The sequence below is a fragment of the Dunckerocampus dactyliophorus genome, chromosome 19, assembly GCF_027744805.1.
Source record: "Dunckerocampus dactyliophorus isolate RoL2022-P2 chromosome 19, RoL_Ddac_1.1, whole genome shotgun sequence".
Classification (NCBI taxonomy): Eukaryota; Metazoa; Chordata; class Actinopteri; order Syngnathiformes; family Syngnathidae; genus Dunckerocampus; species Dunckerocampus dactyliophorus.
Genome location: NC_072837.1, coordinates 8,560,992 through 8,578,449, shown reverse-complemented (window position 1 = coordinate 8,578,449; position 17,458 = coordinate 8,560,992). Strand labels below are relative to the sequence as shown.

Here is a 17,458-nt window from a genome sequence, read left to right as displayed (position 1 = left end):
AGCTATGTGAAAGTGGAGCCTCCTTGATGTTCTCTCAAGGCTGACCCCCATAATTAACCTCACACACTCCCATCAACGGCGGTCTTATCAGAACGCTGCTTCTTCTGACAGTTAATTATTCATTTACTTCCTCTAATCATGCAAGTTCAATACTTACGATTAGAAGTCAAAACTTAGCTCGAAGTGTAGGGGGGACCAAAGAGTCCTTCGATGTGAGGCGGGGGTGAGGGGCAGGGAGGGACACGCCATTCTGGAGTCGCCGTGTCAGTGGAAGTCCATTCATAATTGAAGCTGAGACTGGCTTAATCTCGATCCAGTGGCTCTTGTGTGTGTTGCTGCACGCTCCCACCATCAACGCAACTGGAGCTTGCAGTTTCTTTGTTGCTATGCAACTAAAGCAAGAACGAAGGGGCTGGACGGGGGGGGGTGCATTCACAAGATCTTTAGAGGGCATCATCAGTTACTAAGAGTGGGACTCCGTTGTATCAACAAGCGCTCTTTTGAGATCTTCAAACGCGCCTTAAATGTCATCTTTTGACGGTCCCACGGTGGCCGAGTGGATGGCCTCACAGACAGGAGATTGAGGGTGTGAATCCGAAACGTTCCTGTGTGGAGTTTGCCTCGGTTTACGCAGTCCAAAAGCATGCGTGTTAGGTTGAACGGAGACTAGGATTCATGTGTTTCTTGCCAAGAACCAACCAACCGTGTTGGTCAAAAGTTTTTTTTGGAAAAATCATTGATATTTCGAAATTAGATCACATGTTAGCATGGCTTGAGATTACAATTTTTGGGGGGATTTTCTTTTTTCTAAATCGTCCATCGTCCAATTTTTTGCCGTAGTTGTGAATATGACTGTGAAAGGTTTAACTGCTGACTAGTTCGGAGTGTACACCACCTCTCGCCCAAATTCAGCTGGGATAGGCTCCGGCATTCCCTTGACATTATACCTAAGCAGTATAGAGAATGGATTAATGGATACCATCTCCTTTCTGGAATCAAATATGGAAGAACTCACATAGGAATAACACAAGAAGTTACACATATTCTAACCTAAAAATCTACACTAACCGTATATGTGTGCTCAAGTGCACTGGTGGCCTACGTTGCGAATATATAAACACACAATTATGCAAAACTTTTTCCTTGTCGATGAAGGAAACGCTGCTAAAAGAACAGCAGAAGCAGAGTGTGTTGTACGTTCCTGTACACACCATCCACAGCCACACAGTGACCACGAGAGGCAAGTTTCCATGGAGACAGAAGTGGAGCTAACATTCTCTTCTTGTCAGCCCTCGTTTATTGCAAAAAGCTCGATCGTTAAAGGAAAGCTCCCGTCGGTGATCAGGACAAGTGAATGTGAATGATTAGATGAACGGAATAGGGCTCACACCTCCCCGTTGCGTGCGTGCGTGAGTGCGTGTGTGTGCGTGAGTGAGAAATAGCTCAAATCTAAAGTGACTGGATTGTGCGTTGTGTGTGTTTTGTTGTTTGGCGTGCTCATGAAGACTACAGTGCTGAAGCGCAAGCACGAGGTGGCAGTACCCTCTTGTGGCAGCCATATGTCACTACATCAAAAAGCTCGAGTGCCGCATATAATATAAAAATAGTAAATAATAAAATAATATAACATACAAATATTAATAATAGTTGTCAAATTGCATGCATTTATCACATCATTCACATAATGTCATAATATTAATAATAATATATATAGCTACTACTATAAAACTACTACTTTAATGTCATAGTTTACATAGTTACATAGCTTTGGGAAAAAAATAATTTCCAACATTCGGAACTTGGTTTAATTTATTTTGCCATAGCAAAATAAAGCAACTGTATGCTCACAGGTAATGATTTGGTTACCTTGTTTTGTCTTACACAACGCTGCCAGTGCAGCTTTAATTGAATTGGCCCTGTTTTGTATTAACTTCAAATAAAGTTAAATAAAATTAAATAAAGCATTAATTGATTGTGTCTTGGGATTCATGAGAAGTCGTGGCACATTATTTGAGTACATTATAAACAATGTAGAGCAGGGGTGTACAAAGTGTGGCCCTTTTTTTAATGGGCATGCGGCAAATAGGAAAAACAAAAATACATTAAAAACAGTAAAATAAAACAATACGAATAACTAACACAAATCTATGTCTTTAAATATGTACAACGGTTTTTAGCCTAGTTTGAATGTTACAATTAAACTTCATTTCCCAACATGCCGTATACAGCCGTTTCTCTTTGAAATCTCGCGACACTTCCGGCTTGACCCTGCCCTATGTCTCGCGCACTCGCAGCTCCTTCGCTCAGTATATAAAGCAGAACAACGGCGGACGGAGGACGGCTGGGGATTCGCAGCCCGGGATTGTAAATAAGACCGCCAAAAACTGTTTTATTTACAAAAGTGATGCCGGCTGTTTTAAAGTACCGTTCCCAGTTGTTTTAACAGTTTTTTGTCCTTTTTGGCTCTTTATTTCTCGCCCATTTCCGTGTGGTTTTTTACACTACGCGTATAATGGCGAGCTCGGCTAACTCGAACCCAGTGGTAAGGATCAATCTCAAGGATTGTCAACGTGGGGGGAAATGGGGGCTGAAGTTGTCGAAAACATGTTTTGATGTTAATTAAATCACAAGCATTGACTTTGCAATGCAGGAACACAAAATTAAACTAGCATCAGTCGACAGGACATTTGATTCAGGTTTCTAGTCTTGTCACTCCTATTGAACAGCAGGTAGACATAACGTTAATATAGGTGAGAAAAGGTGCATTGCCACATATTTTAATACACATTCCAAAGTGGTGTCGAGTTTGAGTAGTTGTCAAAATGTGGTTCGTTGGCATTTGTGACGTTCCTGATATGTGATAGAATGAATTCACCCGTGTTGTGCTTGATGTTATGGCGTTTCGATTGCGTTTATGTCGACAGTTGGACACGAGGTGAGCGGTGATAAGAGGAAAATGGCCGACATTACGTGCGTTATTTTTTTATGTACGCAAAGCACAATTTAAGATTCTTTGTGATGGAATAAAGTAGGTAAAAGTCGCGAGGGGGCAACGTTCACGTATGCTGCATCATCATTGTCCACCATTCCACGACGTGAAGGCAACAAACCCGCCAAAAAACCCCACTTCCAACCCCATCTTGGAAAAAACAGCATTCCTTCTTCCCAAAGATAATTCCAGTCAACCTAGTTCAAAATGACTAGAAATACGATAACTGATCGACAACACACTTATTAAACGTGGAATTCGCGAGTCGCTCTGTAAAATGGCTTCCACGTCTCCCTTCCTCTCGCGCTCCACTTCTGGTCCTCCTCCCGCTCGGCTGCCTGGTTTTATACCGCCATCTTGGCTCTCTAATATAGACTGGCCGGGGATGGGAAGGTGCTACACGACGCTACGTCACTGGCTCCGCTTATAAACACCAGGGTGCTTTAAATAGTGGAAGAGCAGCCCGGGCTGAGGGGGAGGGAAGGAGAGAGCCGAGGTCTGTGTCGCGGGCATCGGGACAATCCCACGCGGCGGCCCCTTGTGTTGTACTCGTCTTGTTTTAACGCTTTTGTTCAGTGATGGTCACCGTCCGTAGAGTCTTAAAGTGTCGATAACTGTTTAACGAGGACGTGGTAATTTATGGTGTGTTTTTGGCTGACACGTATTCATTATTCTGTGGGTGGAGTTGGCCACACAATGCATGTGCATCCACTTACTATTGTCATACTGACGTGTGGTACAATGGTTTATTTATCCTCGTGGTTGGAGTTTACAGTAGTGTGCAGCTGTGCTCATTACCTTCTAGGCCCTCGTGCAACAAAATAACATGACCAAAAGCCTGATGTACAGTGCCACATCACCAAATTACACCCACAAAATTTTGTAATTAACTCAGTAATAAGCATTGATGTGTTTTTATTGTATTTTTTTCCAGTGTAACTAGTACCACCAGTACTCTTATGCATGGAAATAACATTCAACATAAGTTGGTAAATTCATGTGATATGTGACTGGTTAAAGCTTTACTTAAGTTCATTAAGCTGTATTAAAGGGTCCTTGACATGGTTCATCAACTTGACGTAAATATTCGCATAATGTTATATTTTGTTTGTAATTATGTTCTACATTGTTCAGGTTTGAATTCACAAAAATTATATTTATAGTTCATGGCGCCAGCCATGACAAACTACCTCGCAGCTCAGCCTCATGTCCGGCAGTGACATCCTCTGCGTAACACATTTCAACTAAAGCGGTGTATGTCATGCTAAATGTTGTGTTGCTGCTGGATGTTAACAGTATGTGAGTGATATTGAATGAAGCAAGTGTACAATACAGAACAAAACTATATCTAACACATTTAAACAAAGTTGATGAATCATGTCAGGGACTCTTTGATGACATTTTCTAAACTTGTCTGGCAACACTGATAAGTTAGTTTGCAATTGACACACATGGAAAAGTTTGTGTAGGTTTTATTTTCAATCTGTACAAGTTGAGTATTTTGTACGTCTGGGGTGTCCAAAGTTATTCCACAGAGGGCCGCGTATTGAAAAATGAAAGAATGCAAGGGCCCATTTTTATTATTTGGTAAACCAACACATGTAGATATGCTACGAAGTTATGTATATTTAAAGAAAAACTGCATCTCAGCTTTGTGATATAGGTGAAAATACCTGTTAGTCTGAACTTAGGCTTCATTGTTTTTCCTCGCATTTTTGCTGTTTTTTTTAAAAAAAATTTAAATATTTCCAAATATTTCAACTTTCTTCTTAAATAATCTTTGTATATTTTCTTTTTGTAATATTATGACTTTATTCCTATAATATTCAAACTTTATTCCCCAACCTAATTTTCTGAAAATTGCAACATTATTTTGTTTTGGTTTGTTTCTCAAAATGTTATGACTTGTAAAAAAAAGTTTTTCTATAATATTTAAACGCTACAAAAATTACGTTATTTTTCCTCATGATATGACAAGTTTATTCTTGTAAAATTGCAGCTTTTTTCTCGTTATGACTTTTTTCTGTTAATATTGTGACTTTATTCTAGTAAAATTGCACGTGTTTTATCATTTCTGCTGTTTTTTTAATTTTCAGACCATTTCAACTTTTTCTTGTAAATTCTGTTATTTTTACTTTATTGCAATGATATTTTGTCTTTATTCTTGGAACATAACAACCTTTTTCGCAACCTAATTTCCCCAAAATTACAGCTTTAGTTGGTGTGTTTGTTATATTGCAAGTTTTAAAATTTCCCTTAATATTTCAACTTTATGCTACTAAAATTACAGTAATCTTGTAAAATTACGACTTAGTTTCCTTGTTAAATTATATTTTTAGAATGTGCCAAGGCCCAAAAAAGAAAAAAAACAGCTGCTGGCTGCAAATGGCCCCTGGGTCGCACTTTGGACACCCTTGCTGTAGGGATGCCGAATGTTGTGCTCAGTGAGTATATCAATGGTCCATTTTATATTTTTTTGCTTCCTTGTAGCCTAAACTGTACAAGACTGTGATTGAGGATGTGATTAACGAGGTACGAGAATTGTTCCTGGATGAGGGAGTGGATGAACAAGTCCTTCTGGAGCTGAAAACGGTAACAAAAGTACTGTATTGTCACTGCATGCTGTAACACGAATGAGATCTTACTAACAAACGACACAGGACCTGCTGCTCGTTATGAAGAGCGATACATGCGTTCATATTCAGTCTCCAAAAGTATCCAATAAGATGGGTCGCTAGTGTTTTTTTTGTTTGTTTTAAGACAGCCTTGTGGGGTCTGAATATTTGCTAAATACAGTGGTGCTTTGCAAACCAAAGCAAATTTTGCCATAAAAATCCAATTAATCTGTTCCAGACACCCAAAAATGTTACACAAAACACGTTTTCTAGACAGTAATTATAGTTTTACATGCAGAAAATTATGCAAAAATAATTGCAAATAACGAATGAACAACTGAACCTTTAACATCACTTTTACCTAGTCTTGTTGGGGAGGGGGGGCATAAGTTAAACTAACACAAAATAAGCACATTATTCTGCCGCAACCACAGTTTCAAATCTATTTGTGGCAGTCCATATGTATTTGTGGTGGGCCATCATAAATGAATGTATGCGAAACACTGGAATTGTATCAAATATTACCAAATAACACAGCCATAACTCTTTATCGAGCACACTGGATTGTGTGTTGCAGCTATGGGAAAGCAAACTGTTGCAGTCCAAGGCGGTAGATGGCTTCCACACGGAGGAACAGGCTGCCCTGCAGGCTGCTCAGCAACAGCAGCAGCAGCAACAACAGCAACACCAACAGCAGCAACAGCAAGTCCAACAAGTCCAGCAGGTTTCCCAGCCAGCGCAGACCCAGCAAGTCATCCTGTCTCCCCAGCAGCAGCAAGGTTGGTTCACTGGAATTAGGAGTGGTTTGAATCCTTAAATGACTCCATAGCCAGCAGATGGCACTGTTTTTCTTTCTTTCCAATATGTCATGTCATACTGTACTATGTGTGTCACTTAACACCTAATGTTGTGACTGATTTTATTCTTCAATTGGCCAGTATACTTTGTTTATTTAGCAAAGTCTGCCTGGCAACAACTACATTGGCAAACATGCAACATGGCCAAGAAAATGAATGTTGAGCTCTGTACAGTAACTGTCTGCAATAATTTGTTTTTGTCAATCGTGAAAGTTTTAGAAAGAATAGCTTTTTCATTTTTTAAACAAAAGAAATAAACTGTTCCTGTCTTAGCTAAATGGTTGGTGTCTTGGTGTATGACTTGGACTATCTTTTGGGTTAATATGATTTAATGCCAACAAAATTAAATGTTATTCATGAATTGTTCTGTGTTGTATTGGCTAATGGTATAGTTTAGACATGTTTCTCTCTGCAGCCCCCCAGCAGCAAGTTCTTGTTCCAGATTCCAAGATCCTCCAGCACATGACTGCCACAGGCATGGTAAGTGAGCAGGTGTTGAAAAGTTGTAGGATAGTTAACCCCCACACCCACCCACCCCCTGCTCAAACAGGATGTTCTGCCAGGTCCATTGTATGATTTTGGTGCATGTGATATTCATGATTGTTTGCTCCTCTAGAGTGCTGCAGCTACACAAGCAGCGCTTGCTCTGCCCACAGGGGTCACGCCGTATCCCCAGCTCATCACAAGCTCAGGTACGTCCCACACTTTGTCAAGTGTGCTGATGCTAATGGAATCCATCACAAATCATTTTTTGGCTCTGTGATTCTTCAGGTCAGTTCCTGCAAGTTGTTCGTGCACCTAATGGGGCTCAGTACATCATTCAGCAGCCTCAGCAGCCCATCCTCTTGCAGCAGCAGATGCAACCAGGATCTGTGCAGGCCCCAGTCATTCAGCAGGTATGTTTACAGCTCAACAGCAACCACTTTGCCCTCATTGACTCCAACTGCTGCTGACTCTTTGCAATGTACCATGTCCAGGTCCTGGCTCCTCTACAAGGAGGCTTGTCTCAGCAAACAGGAGTCATCATCCAACAGCCACAGATTGTCTTAGCTCCTGGAAACAAAGTCCCAGGCAACGCACAGGTTAGCACACTCTTCCACCACATTTCATGGTCTGTTTGTCTTTTTGCAGTTCAGACATTTGGTTTAAACAATATTTTTACCCATTTATGTGAAAATTCAACAGACTAAATATGATTGAAGTATTTAAAGAACAGAAAACCTATTGGTAAACGAGGGGGGAAATATTTTTTTAAGTATTTAATTTTTTTAAAATTTTGTTTTGTCACTTTTGCAGGAAGAAAAAAACAGAAATAATGTAATTTTAAAACGGCTAACCAATCATGTGGACTGCGTCGCCACTGACGCAAGGTTAGAATTTTTGGGAGGTACACGTCAAGCTTCACCAGAGTTTGAAAGAGGAGCAGCGAGCCGCTGTTGCACAATGAAGCCTTTAATTGCACAGGACTTCCACACACTTTTGTACCAGAAGCTCACTGGGCCTCATTCTCGTACTCCTTCCCTCATAGGTGATGCAGGCCACTGCAATGGCGCCTCAGCCTGGTCAGGCAGCGGCTGCAGCTCAGGTCCAGCAGGTCCAACAGGCTCAGGGCACAGCAGCACCACAGGCCCAAGTGCAGCCCCAGCCACAGCAGGCAGGTCAACCCCAGGCTCAGCAGCCACCCATAATGCTGCAGGTGGACGGGGCCGGAGACACGTCCTCAGATGAAGACGAGGACGAGGAAGAGGAGTATGATGAAGATGAGGAGGAGGAGAAAGACAAGGATGGGGGAGAAGATGGGCAGGTGGAAGAGGTGAGAGAAACACCATTATTTCAATCATTGATTGCCATTGACGTTTATGTTTGCTTGTTAGGAGCCACTGAACAGCGGTGATGATGTCAGTGACGCGGAGGACCAGGAGCTGTTTGACACAGAGAATGTAGTAGTGTGCCAGTATGACAAGGTGAGATATCCCCGCATTGCCAACTCTCTTCACAGAGGATGCATACCAAAGCTTGGTACCATAGCAGACAAAAAACGATTGTAACCGAACCGAAAAGCTAAGAAGATATCAGTGCCTTGTTTTGGTGCTAAGAGTGACACTAAAATAAGACAAAAATGAGGTATCGGTACCACTGAGTCAACTTTCGTGGCGGTGTTACTGTCGACGTTAGTTTTTCAACCTGCACAGACTAAGCTTTAAGTAAAATGTCTGTTTGGTTTGGTTGTACTAACCTCAAAAGATGCATACTCGGCCACCTGCAACAAGTACTTGAAGGTGATATTGTGCAATTAACATCTTGTAAGTACGCCCAGGTTAGTGTTTCGATCAACATCAAATTTCTGTCAAATGTTTTCTTGTGTGTACTTTTTCCGGTGAGTGTACAATATGGCACGTATCTTGTTGCTGTATTAATCTAGTGTGTGAGGCCAGCTGTGTTCTTCATGCAGTTTTAGATAGCAGCAACATTAGCTTGCTAATAGGTGGAAACAGGAACCGAAAGTCAGCTCTATCGCCCGTTTATGATGCCATCAGCTGTCTTTACTTAAAAGTCTGCAAGTCTCAAAAATGTTAACACAAAACATGTTTTTATAGTTTTACATGCATAAAAGAATTCTAAATGCATATCAATGATCAATGAAAGGGATAAATGAACATTTGAGGTTACTTTTACCTTTTTTGAAGACGTCATCGACAAAGACAAAATGTGGCAACTTGGACACCACGTTTCATTATCAAAACTCATGCATACTGTATTTCACTCTGTACTATAGCGTTTTTGTATCCTTGTTAAAACATTGCTGCAGATGAACCGAAGATTGATTTACAAGTTAGCAAGCAAGCTAGCGATGGCACTGATTAATTGGATTTACATTATTTCTTGATTTTGTTCGAGTACGTTTTGGTTAGAATCGGACGTTCATGACGCTAACCAAGGTTCCATTGTGTTATGTTATTATACACTATATCCTGTTGTTAAAGAATTTAAATTACTATTCTGTCCCTTTTCTGTCAAAAAAAACAACCGTAAAAAGCAAAAGGCATTTTACAAATTTTTGTATGTGTTCCTTTTTATAAGTCTCTGTTGGGTCACTGTTTAGGCACCAGCACCTTTTTTAAAAGTACCATTTTGGCGCCGATAATCACATTAATATGCAAATGATACCCAACCCTACTCTTCACTTGCCCCTCAGATTCACAGAAGTAAGAACAAATGGAAATTCCACCTAAAAGACGGCATCATGAACCTGAACGGGAGAGACTACGTCTTCTCCAAAGCCATCGGGGACGCCGAATGGTGAGGAAGACAAAAAAGCCAAGCAACAGGAGCAGGATTTCTGTTACTCCTCCAGTCCAGTTAACAGACAATATCAATATCCTTCCATATCCTGTGACTGGATTTGATTTTGGGACATGTCGGGAGTCGTAAGAGAACTCTGACAACCCCCAAAAGGACTGTGAGGTACCGTAAACCTGGGTCTCGCCGGTAGCACTCGGCGAGCCAGCCTTGCAGGATGAGAAACCGACAGCGAAAGGGAAAGCCTGCCCTTCTTTTTGTTTCTCAGCCTCAATCCCGAGCTGTTTCCCCACATTTCACACCATGCAGGCGTTAAGAGGACCAGAGTGACCCGACCGGCTTCCAGGCTAGAGGTCGTTAATTCGAACCCTGTCATGCACTGTAGATGGTAGACCGGTTCAACTCGTCTACGCTCAAGTCCAAACTTAATATTGCTGCCTTCACTTCTGCCAGAATCAACTTTTTGGCCTCACCCGCTTTTTTTTGTTTTTTTTGTTCTGGTGTCTCAAGTTTTGGAAAATGGTGCTCCGGAGCGTTTTATGTACTTTTAAACGTTTTCTTTTAAATTGAAGGGTTCTAACAAAGAAGTTTAAAAAAATGACTTAAATCTCAACACTATTTTATAGCTGTATAAAGGCATTATTTTAAAATGATTCTGCACCTATTCTTTCTTTCCCCTGCCAGCCTGTCTGTAGCCCCGTTCCAGTCAGCAATTCGGAATGAAGAATGAACAAATCGGTTTAGTGTGAAATTTACTTTTTGGCATCTGTCATTTTATCAACGTGTGTGCGCTTAAAGCAGTTAAGTTAATTAATAGCCGCTGTGTGTGTATGAGAGTTCACGCATTTGTTGATTGCACCACTGAGCACCCCCCCCCCTCCCCCCAGGAAAAAAAAAAAACAGATTGAAGCTTTTTTGTATTTATTCATGAAAGCTATTTGTCATCTACTTTTTTTTCGAGCCGCACCAAACTGTGCTCTTACAATCAAATAAGTGTTCCTTTTTTCTGTTGGCTCAACAAAGCTCTTCATTGTTCCAAATCATCTTGTGTGTTTTAGTCTGGGCTTTTAGACAAGGGTGTTTTCTAGGTGAGAAGGAAAGGAGTGTGTGTTTATCCTGATGTTTTTAGTGCCCCTGTTGCAGAAATTTGAAATAAATTACCTTTTGGGGGGGGGGGGCTGCTGTGTCCACCTGTTAGTTGGTGTGCGCCACATATTTTTATACAATGAATACAACCTTAAAGTAAAATGTCATTTAACATGTTCTTATTTCATTTGATGTCTTTCTGCTTTTCAAACCGAAGCTGTTCACGCTCGCAAAGCGCCCCTCAGCCAAAACCAATGTCAAGTCATTGAAGTAGTCCTTCATAGATGATTGATCCCAGGATGACTTCAGTAGCTGTGTGTGGATAATGGCTCATAAGAGATCATAGTTGTTCCACATACTTCAATGTTTGTGCCTTTTTTGCTTTTCTTGTATTCCCACAAAACGAGGGTGATCTTTTAAAGAGGATGTCTATGAGAAATGTTTTCTCTTTACTCTGTCGTCACTTCTAATCGCTGTTGAGATCATGTATTGTTCAATAAATCTTTTTTTATAAATTAAATTTGCAACCAAAGTCGGAAGCTTGTACTGTGAATGCCTTTTAAAATGAGTTTTTATTACATTTTATTCATTTTTGACCTTGTATTCCTGGGTAACCACACAATTGAATTTGAAAAACATGGCTTTTTGACCAATTTAAACATGACTGAAAATCCAGACTGAACTTTTGGATAATTTGTATATAGTGCATATATTCAAAGGTTAACATTGTATGCTACATTTAAAATGTTCATCTACAGGGGATTTGGACAATTGGGAATAAGAATGCATATCCTTTAAAAGAAAATCTGGTTGCAAATGTGTGCCCAAATATACCAATGTTAACACGCCATGTCTATAATTGTGACTTATTTGACAAAAAATGTGGGGAAAACCAGCCCATTTTTCCTTTTACTGTCAAAAAATAGGCCCATGTTTTGGCTTTTAATTTTGCAGAACACACATCTCATTCACTAGTCACTTGCAAATCTATAACTTTAAAGCGTGTAATTATGTCCGTCAAGTTCATTTATATGCAATACTGGTTTTATTCTTTGTTCATCCAGTAGATGTCAGTGTTGTTGTTTTTTTTAGTTTTATTTTAAAATTTGTTTTAAATATTTTCGTTTTTTTAATGACTTCTTTCATTTGTTGTTACTGTCTTTGTTACTACCCTATGGTAAGTTATTACGTTTTAGTTTTACTTGGCAGCGCCCGCCCGTACGCACGTCGCCGCCATATTGGATGTGGCAAGCGCGACCAGAGGAAAGGCTTCATTCATGTGCTGAATGGAATCGATCCAACCGGTTTACAGTCCAAGCCAGACTTATTGGAATTACCTTTCACAGGTAAGACTGGGGAAAAACTGTATTTGGCCATTATAACATTTTTCAAACAGAATATACATGTTTATATGCCTATTTATTTCCCAAAATACATTAGTGCGTGTGTGTGAATGGGTGAATCAAAGGTATTAACTTAAATGACGTGTAGAAAGGCACTTCGCGATGTTCACATCCAATATGGCGGATACGCCAACCCGCTCAATGTGGCGTCTAGCATGGTGCTATATCGCAGCAGACAAGTGAAAAACGTCATTTGGACAGTAGCTAACGGGGTAACCCTTGGCAAGACAATCTCTAAGTGCGTGAAGATGTTGTGAACGTACTTTTACTGCTGTAACTTTATGTTTGTGGTCGTTTGTCTCCAGTAATGAGAGCAAACTACATGTACTTTGGAGTAATGCTAGCTGTGTCGTGCCTCTTCATGTTCATTTGGTGGTACACCTCTATTAGCTTCCACTTAAATTATTGTGCCAGAAGTTTAAAATGATTGACATTTGTGCACAATTGTCATACATAACCGATTTGACATTGGTCAGGATCATCTGCTGCTGTAAAACATTAACACATATTGTGTATCATTTTGCTTATAATGCAGTTTTGCCTTTAATAATCTAGACGTATTGTTGGAGAAAAAAACTGACACTGGCACAACAGACACTGGCACAATCCAGTTTTTAAAGATCGGCATTTAAAAAAAAATATATTCACACACAGAGCTGCATCACAGACAACCGCTGACATAAAACTGCGACACTGGCCAGAGCGAGTTAGCTCCACTTCCCTGGTGACGAGCCTCGCATTATAAACCTTTCTTTTGACTTGTCTTCATTACGTGCATGAATGTATTGTGGAGTGAGCAAGGGTGTCGTGCGTTTGACTTGGATTATTTTTAGTCTTTCTATTCATTCCTGTGAAGAAAGTCCCCTTCGACTGCCCTTCCGGGACCTTTCATGAAGAACGGCAGAAAGAACATTCTTTAAAACAGAACAAGACAATGAGGGGAAATTTCGGACAGAAATGATAATAAAACAATAATACAAAAAAATGCATTTAATAAAAACTTAAAAATCATCCCATATAAGATTGATCTCAATTATAAGCAAGAAAATTGGTATTCATGATTTTTTTGCCAAATGGCACAGCCCCTAATCCTGGGCTATAAATACAAGTAATCCTTGCACTGAAAATATGTTTTTGGAGGTAGGATCGACTCCAAGCTGCCTTCAAATCCACTTTTCTGACCAACTAATCCAGCGTCTGGAGGTTTGTGGTCCTCCTTTTCTTCCTAATTCCTCCCCTGCCCCCCGTGCGTAATTCCTTGCGGGTAATCATTCCCTGTAGGTGTGCTGCTGTCTGGGATTACATCTGAATCAGGAACTTTGCTGCAGTTTTGCTGTATTGTGTTGTGTTTTATCACAAAGCCTCATTATTCAGGCTGCTAAATGAGACTCCTTCTCCTGAGCTGGTCCTCTTCACACTCACCTGGCTAGTCTGGGTGAGCCTCTCTCAGATGTGCAGAATTCCATGTAGCGGTATACATTTTTTTTTTGTTCATGCATCTCCCAGTGCCAGGTTAAAGAGTCGAAGAACTTGATGTTTCTCCTTGCCTTGTAGCTTAGTGGTTTGTTTTAGCAGCTCCTCCACTTTCTAGAGCTTTCTAGTGAGAGGCAGCAACTTGACCCTCACAAGAGTGCCGTCCGTGCCTGCCGGCCCATGGAATAGCACAGGGAATGACGTCATCAATGCAGGAATTTGATGTTTCCAGGAACAAGAACTGAGAAAAATGCTAGTACTGTGTAGTAAATCTTCTGATGCTGATTGTTTCTCTCTATGGTTGACTGCAGCAACCTAATCCGGTGTTGAAGACCTCCATAGTGCAGTTCTCACCCCATCATCGCGGGATTCACGGTATGGTTTATTTTTTATTCGGACATACCTAACAAGTTACATGTTTACATTTGCTCAGTTCAACCGGGAATGAGTATTGGAAGAAGTGGAGCTTCTTGTCGTATTCAAATGTCACACAATCTCATGAAATTGTGATTTATTTTTCTTTGATGACTTTATGACTTTGTCTTGTAAAAATATATTTGCATACAGTCGATCCCCGCTAATTATGGGGTCGCACCCGTAAAAAGCCAGCAAAATGCTATTTTACAAACTCTAAACCGGCGTTTCTCAACTGGTCATCTATTAATCTGTCATCTATTAATACTTCTTAAGGTGGCGGCTATGCTTTGTCTTGCTATTTGCTATCCTCTGTCATAGAGGACGACCAACACTGTGTTAGTTTATTGTGGCTTTAAAGAAGTGCTCTTTTATTTTTTTTTTGCGGCGATTAGCCAGCAAAGACTCTGCTAACACAGCACACACAGGAGGTCATCCACGCAAAGTCATATCTAATTTGCGGTGTGAGCAAAACCGGGGCATCAAGTCGACGCAAATGGAACACACAACACAACTGCGCCACATGAGCTTTGCAGGTATTAAAAAGTAAGGCTTTCACGTGAACATACAGTCGCCCCTCGCTACATTATGGTGTTATATTACATTACATGGAGTCAGACATGGCATGTCCGACATGATACGGTGAAAAAACTTCTCCAGTTTTGTGTGGAAGTGGTAAGATTTTGGCTTCTTCCTTTTGTATTTCTTCTCCACTTCATTTGAAACACTTTCATAAGATTAGGATAAGTAAATTGGAGTGTGTTAGCTCTGTAGCTTGCTATGCTAGTGGCGGCTGTCTCTTATGGCCCTGTAGTGATTCCGTAGCCTGCGTAGTGTGGTGTAAACAAAGAATAATTGGAGTGTAAAAGTGACGATAGGGGTGTTATTTTTTTTGTCTTCGGGGGTGGTAAAACCCGTATTTTGAAAGTCAAAAATATTCAGTTTATTCATATTGAATCCTACTTCGTGGAAATTCACTTATTGTGGTCAGGTCTGGAACCAATTTACCGTGGCAAACGAGGGACGGCTGTAAATGCAAAATTATACACGCATTGACAACCCGCAAGGTATGCTGGGTAATGTTGCGGTAGCCACAGCCCAGCTTGCTAATCTACTTTATATGAAGAGTTGAAGCAGAGCAAAAAGCAACAGGAAGTCAGCCATTTTGTTTTGGACATTTTAGGGTGGTACGAACTCCCAGTTCTGATTGTAATCATAATCAACAAACTAAAGGCAAATCTACAAAATAATTTCATGATCTTTGAAAAAAATATTTTGAAAAGTAAAAAGTATCAGTATCAGTGATACAGGCCGTGTTCTTACTTGGTGTTGGACTGATATCAAAATCTGGAGTATCACATCCCCTCGTTAATGCAAAGCATCAATTTGGCCTCATTGCCTCATGGCCTCATTCGGGTCATAGGTGAGCTGGAGTCCACATGCATTGGGGGTTATTTGGGGCAGTGACTCACCAGGTCCAACAGATGGCGCTGCAGTGGAAAAAAAAGAGCACACAATTTTCAGTGAACGACACTGCCCCCTACAGGACTTCAGTGCAACAGTGACAAATTTCCATTTTACAGTATTTTTTTCCCCCAAGTCCACTTTAAACCAAAGTGTCGGAGAATCCTCTGAGAATCCTCATGAATTATCCAAATTCCAGAAGATCTAAAAGCATCCACCTTTCCAGGAAATTGGAGCATTTTTCCTTTAAAAAAAAAAAAAAAAAGTCACCTTGCAGATGAAATGCTAACCAGATGTTAGTCTGCCATTGTCGGGAGACGGTCTCCTTTGACTTGTAATAGCTTACTATCACACAAGCAGCTCACGCGTGTGTGTGTGTGTGTGTGTGTGTGTGTCCATTATTTGCTTAAATCGCTCCCGGTGAAGGCAAAACTCTGCTGATTGTTTAAGTCACTTGTTTCCGTAAGAGGATGGAAAAAAAACACAAGAAAAACAACCATGACATTCCAAAGGAGAGACTCAGACAGAAGATATTTGTGGTTGTCATACCTGTGTGTAATTTGTAGTAAATTGCTAATACTCAATAATACAGCCCCGAGTTTAGTTGTGTAATTGGATCACATGCTCTTCTAGGGAGACCAAACTATGCAAACTGTTTTCAGCATCAGTGTACAAATTTCTAAAGGTAGTGGGATGTCATGGAACACAAGCAAAGAACAATCGCTTACTTGTTTTTCAAGAATAGGCTACAATAAATTGAGTATAAACATCCATCCATCCATTTTCTATACCAATAAGCCTATGGGCATAAACAAACAGTAAACAAACATACGTTATCATAATAAACATCGACATTAACATTTTCAGCCTCAGACTTAAAAAATATATATATTTTTTTAATTTCTACAACACATTTCCAGTAATATATTATATATACAATATACTGAGTATTGCTACACAAGAAGAAATATTTTAGTACAGTAATCCCTCCTTTATTGTGGTTAATTGGTTCCAGACCCGACCGTGATGAGTGAATTTCCACAAAGTAGGATTCCTTATTTATAAATCGAATCGTTTTTTGTTTTTTTTAGTTAGAGCATAGAAAACCTGTTTACGGCCCTCTAAATATGTCTTTTAACATTATTAGAGCCCTCTAATACATGAAATGACAACCCTATAGTCACCTTTACACTCGTATTAACCAATATAGCAGACATAATAACAGAAAATAAGTCATCCAAGACATAAATAAGACTTGTGCTCATTCATGTGTTTTGCTATAAATGTGTTGTGGTGTTAGGGGAGCTGAGTGGCGAGCGGACAGGAAGTGACGTCAGGGGCTCAGAGATGAATTTCATCTTGGCATGGGTTATGGCCGCAACAGTAGCCCGTGTTAGGGATTATTGTGCCTGTTGTGAGATGATAATTAAAAACCAAAATAAAAGCTTTTTGCTCTGGTGATCATGTCTGGTGCTTGTGTGTCTCACCGAACATTACTGACACCTACTGTAGAATACTACATATCATGCCTCTGAGCATTTTTATGCTTGAAAATGCTTAATTCAGGCAGGAAATCTGCAGAAATTTGCTTCAATATGCATATTTTTTTTTACTAATAATAGGCCGTATTCAACCACAATCAACATAATTTATCAATTAATATATTTTTGACAAAGTGTGATAGAGTGAAGCCATGAAATTCAAAGCGCAAAGTGGAGGGGCTTTACTTTAGAATTTTTAACATTATATTTTAAATATAAGTTCAAATTTTACAAAGTCCTACCACTAGGAAAAGTTGTAATATTAAGAGAAACGAGTACTTAGTTTACCTCCAATTAAATTGTGCAATTAATTCAT

General features: G+C 40.1%; 1 protein-coding gene and 1 long non-coding RNA gene across 2 annotated transcripts; both read left to right on the top strand.

The window, feature by feature from the left end:
* The first annotated feature begins 257 nt into the window (after nt 1-257).
* gtf2a1 (general transcription factor IIA, 1) lies at nt 258-11,619 on the top strand. Its single transcript, XM_054760984.1, has 10 exons — nt 258-2,542; nt 5,480-5,581; nt 6,182-6,383; nt 6,877-6,941; nt 7,078-7,153; nt 7,233-7,357; nt 7,439-7,543; nt 7,990-8,274; nt 8,336-8,425; nt 9,658-11,619. Exons 1-10 carry the CDS (start codon nt 2,513-2,515, stop codon nt 9,763-9,765), a joined length of 1,188 nt encoding a protein of 395 aa, XP_054616959.1. The 5' UTR covers nt 258-2,512; the 3' UTR covers nt 9,766-11,619.
* A 514-nt stretch (nt 11,620-12,133) lies between these two features.
* LOC129172469 (uncharacterized) lies at nt 12,134-17,036 on the top strand. The gene is made up of 3 exons (XR_008567023.1): nt 12,134-12,193; nt 14,035-14,098; nt 16,902-17,036. It is a non-coding gene; the product is annotated as an uncharacterized LOC129172469 (long non-coding RNA).
* The last annotated feature ends 422 nt before the right edge of the window (nt 17,037-17,458 follow it).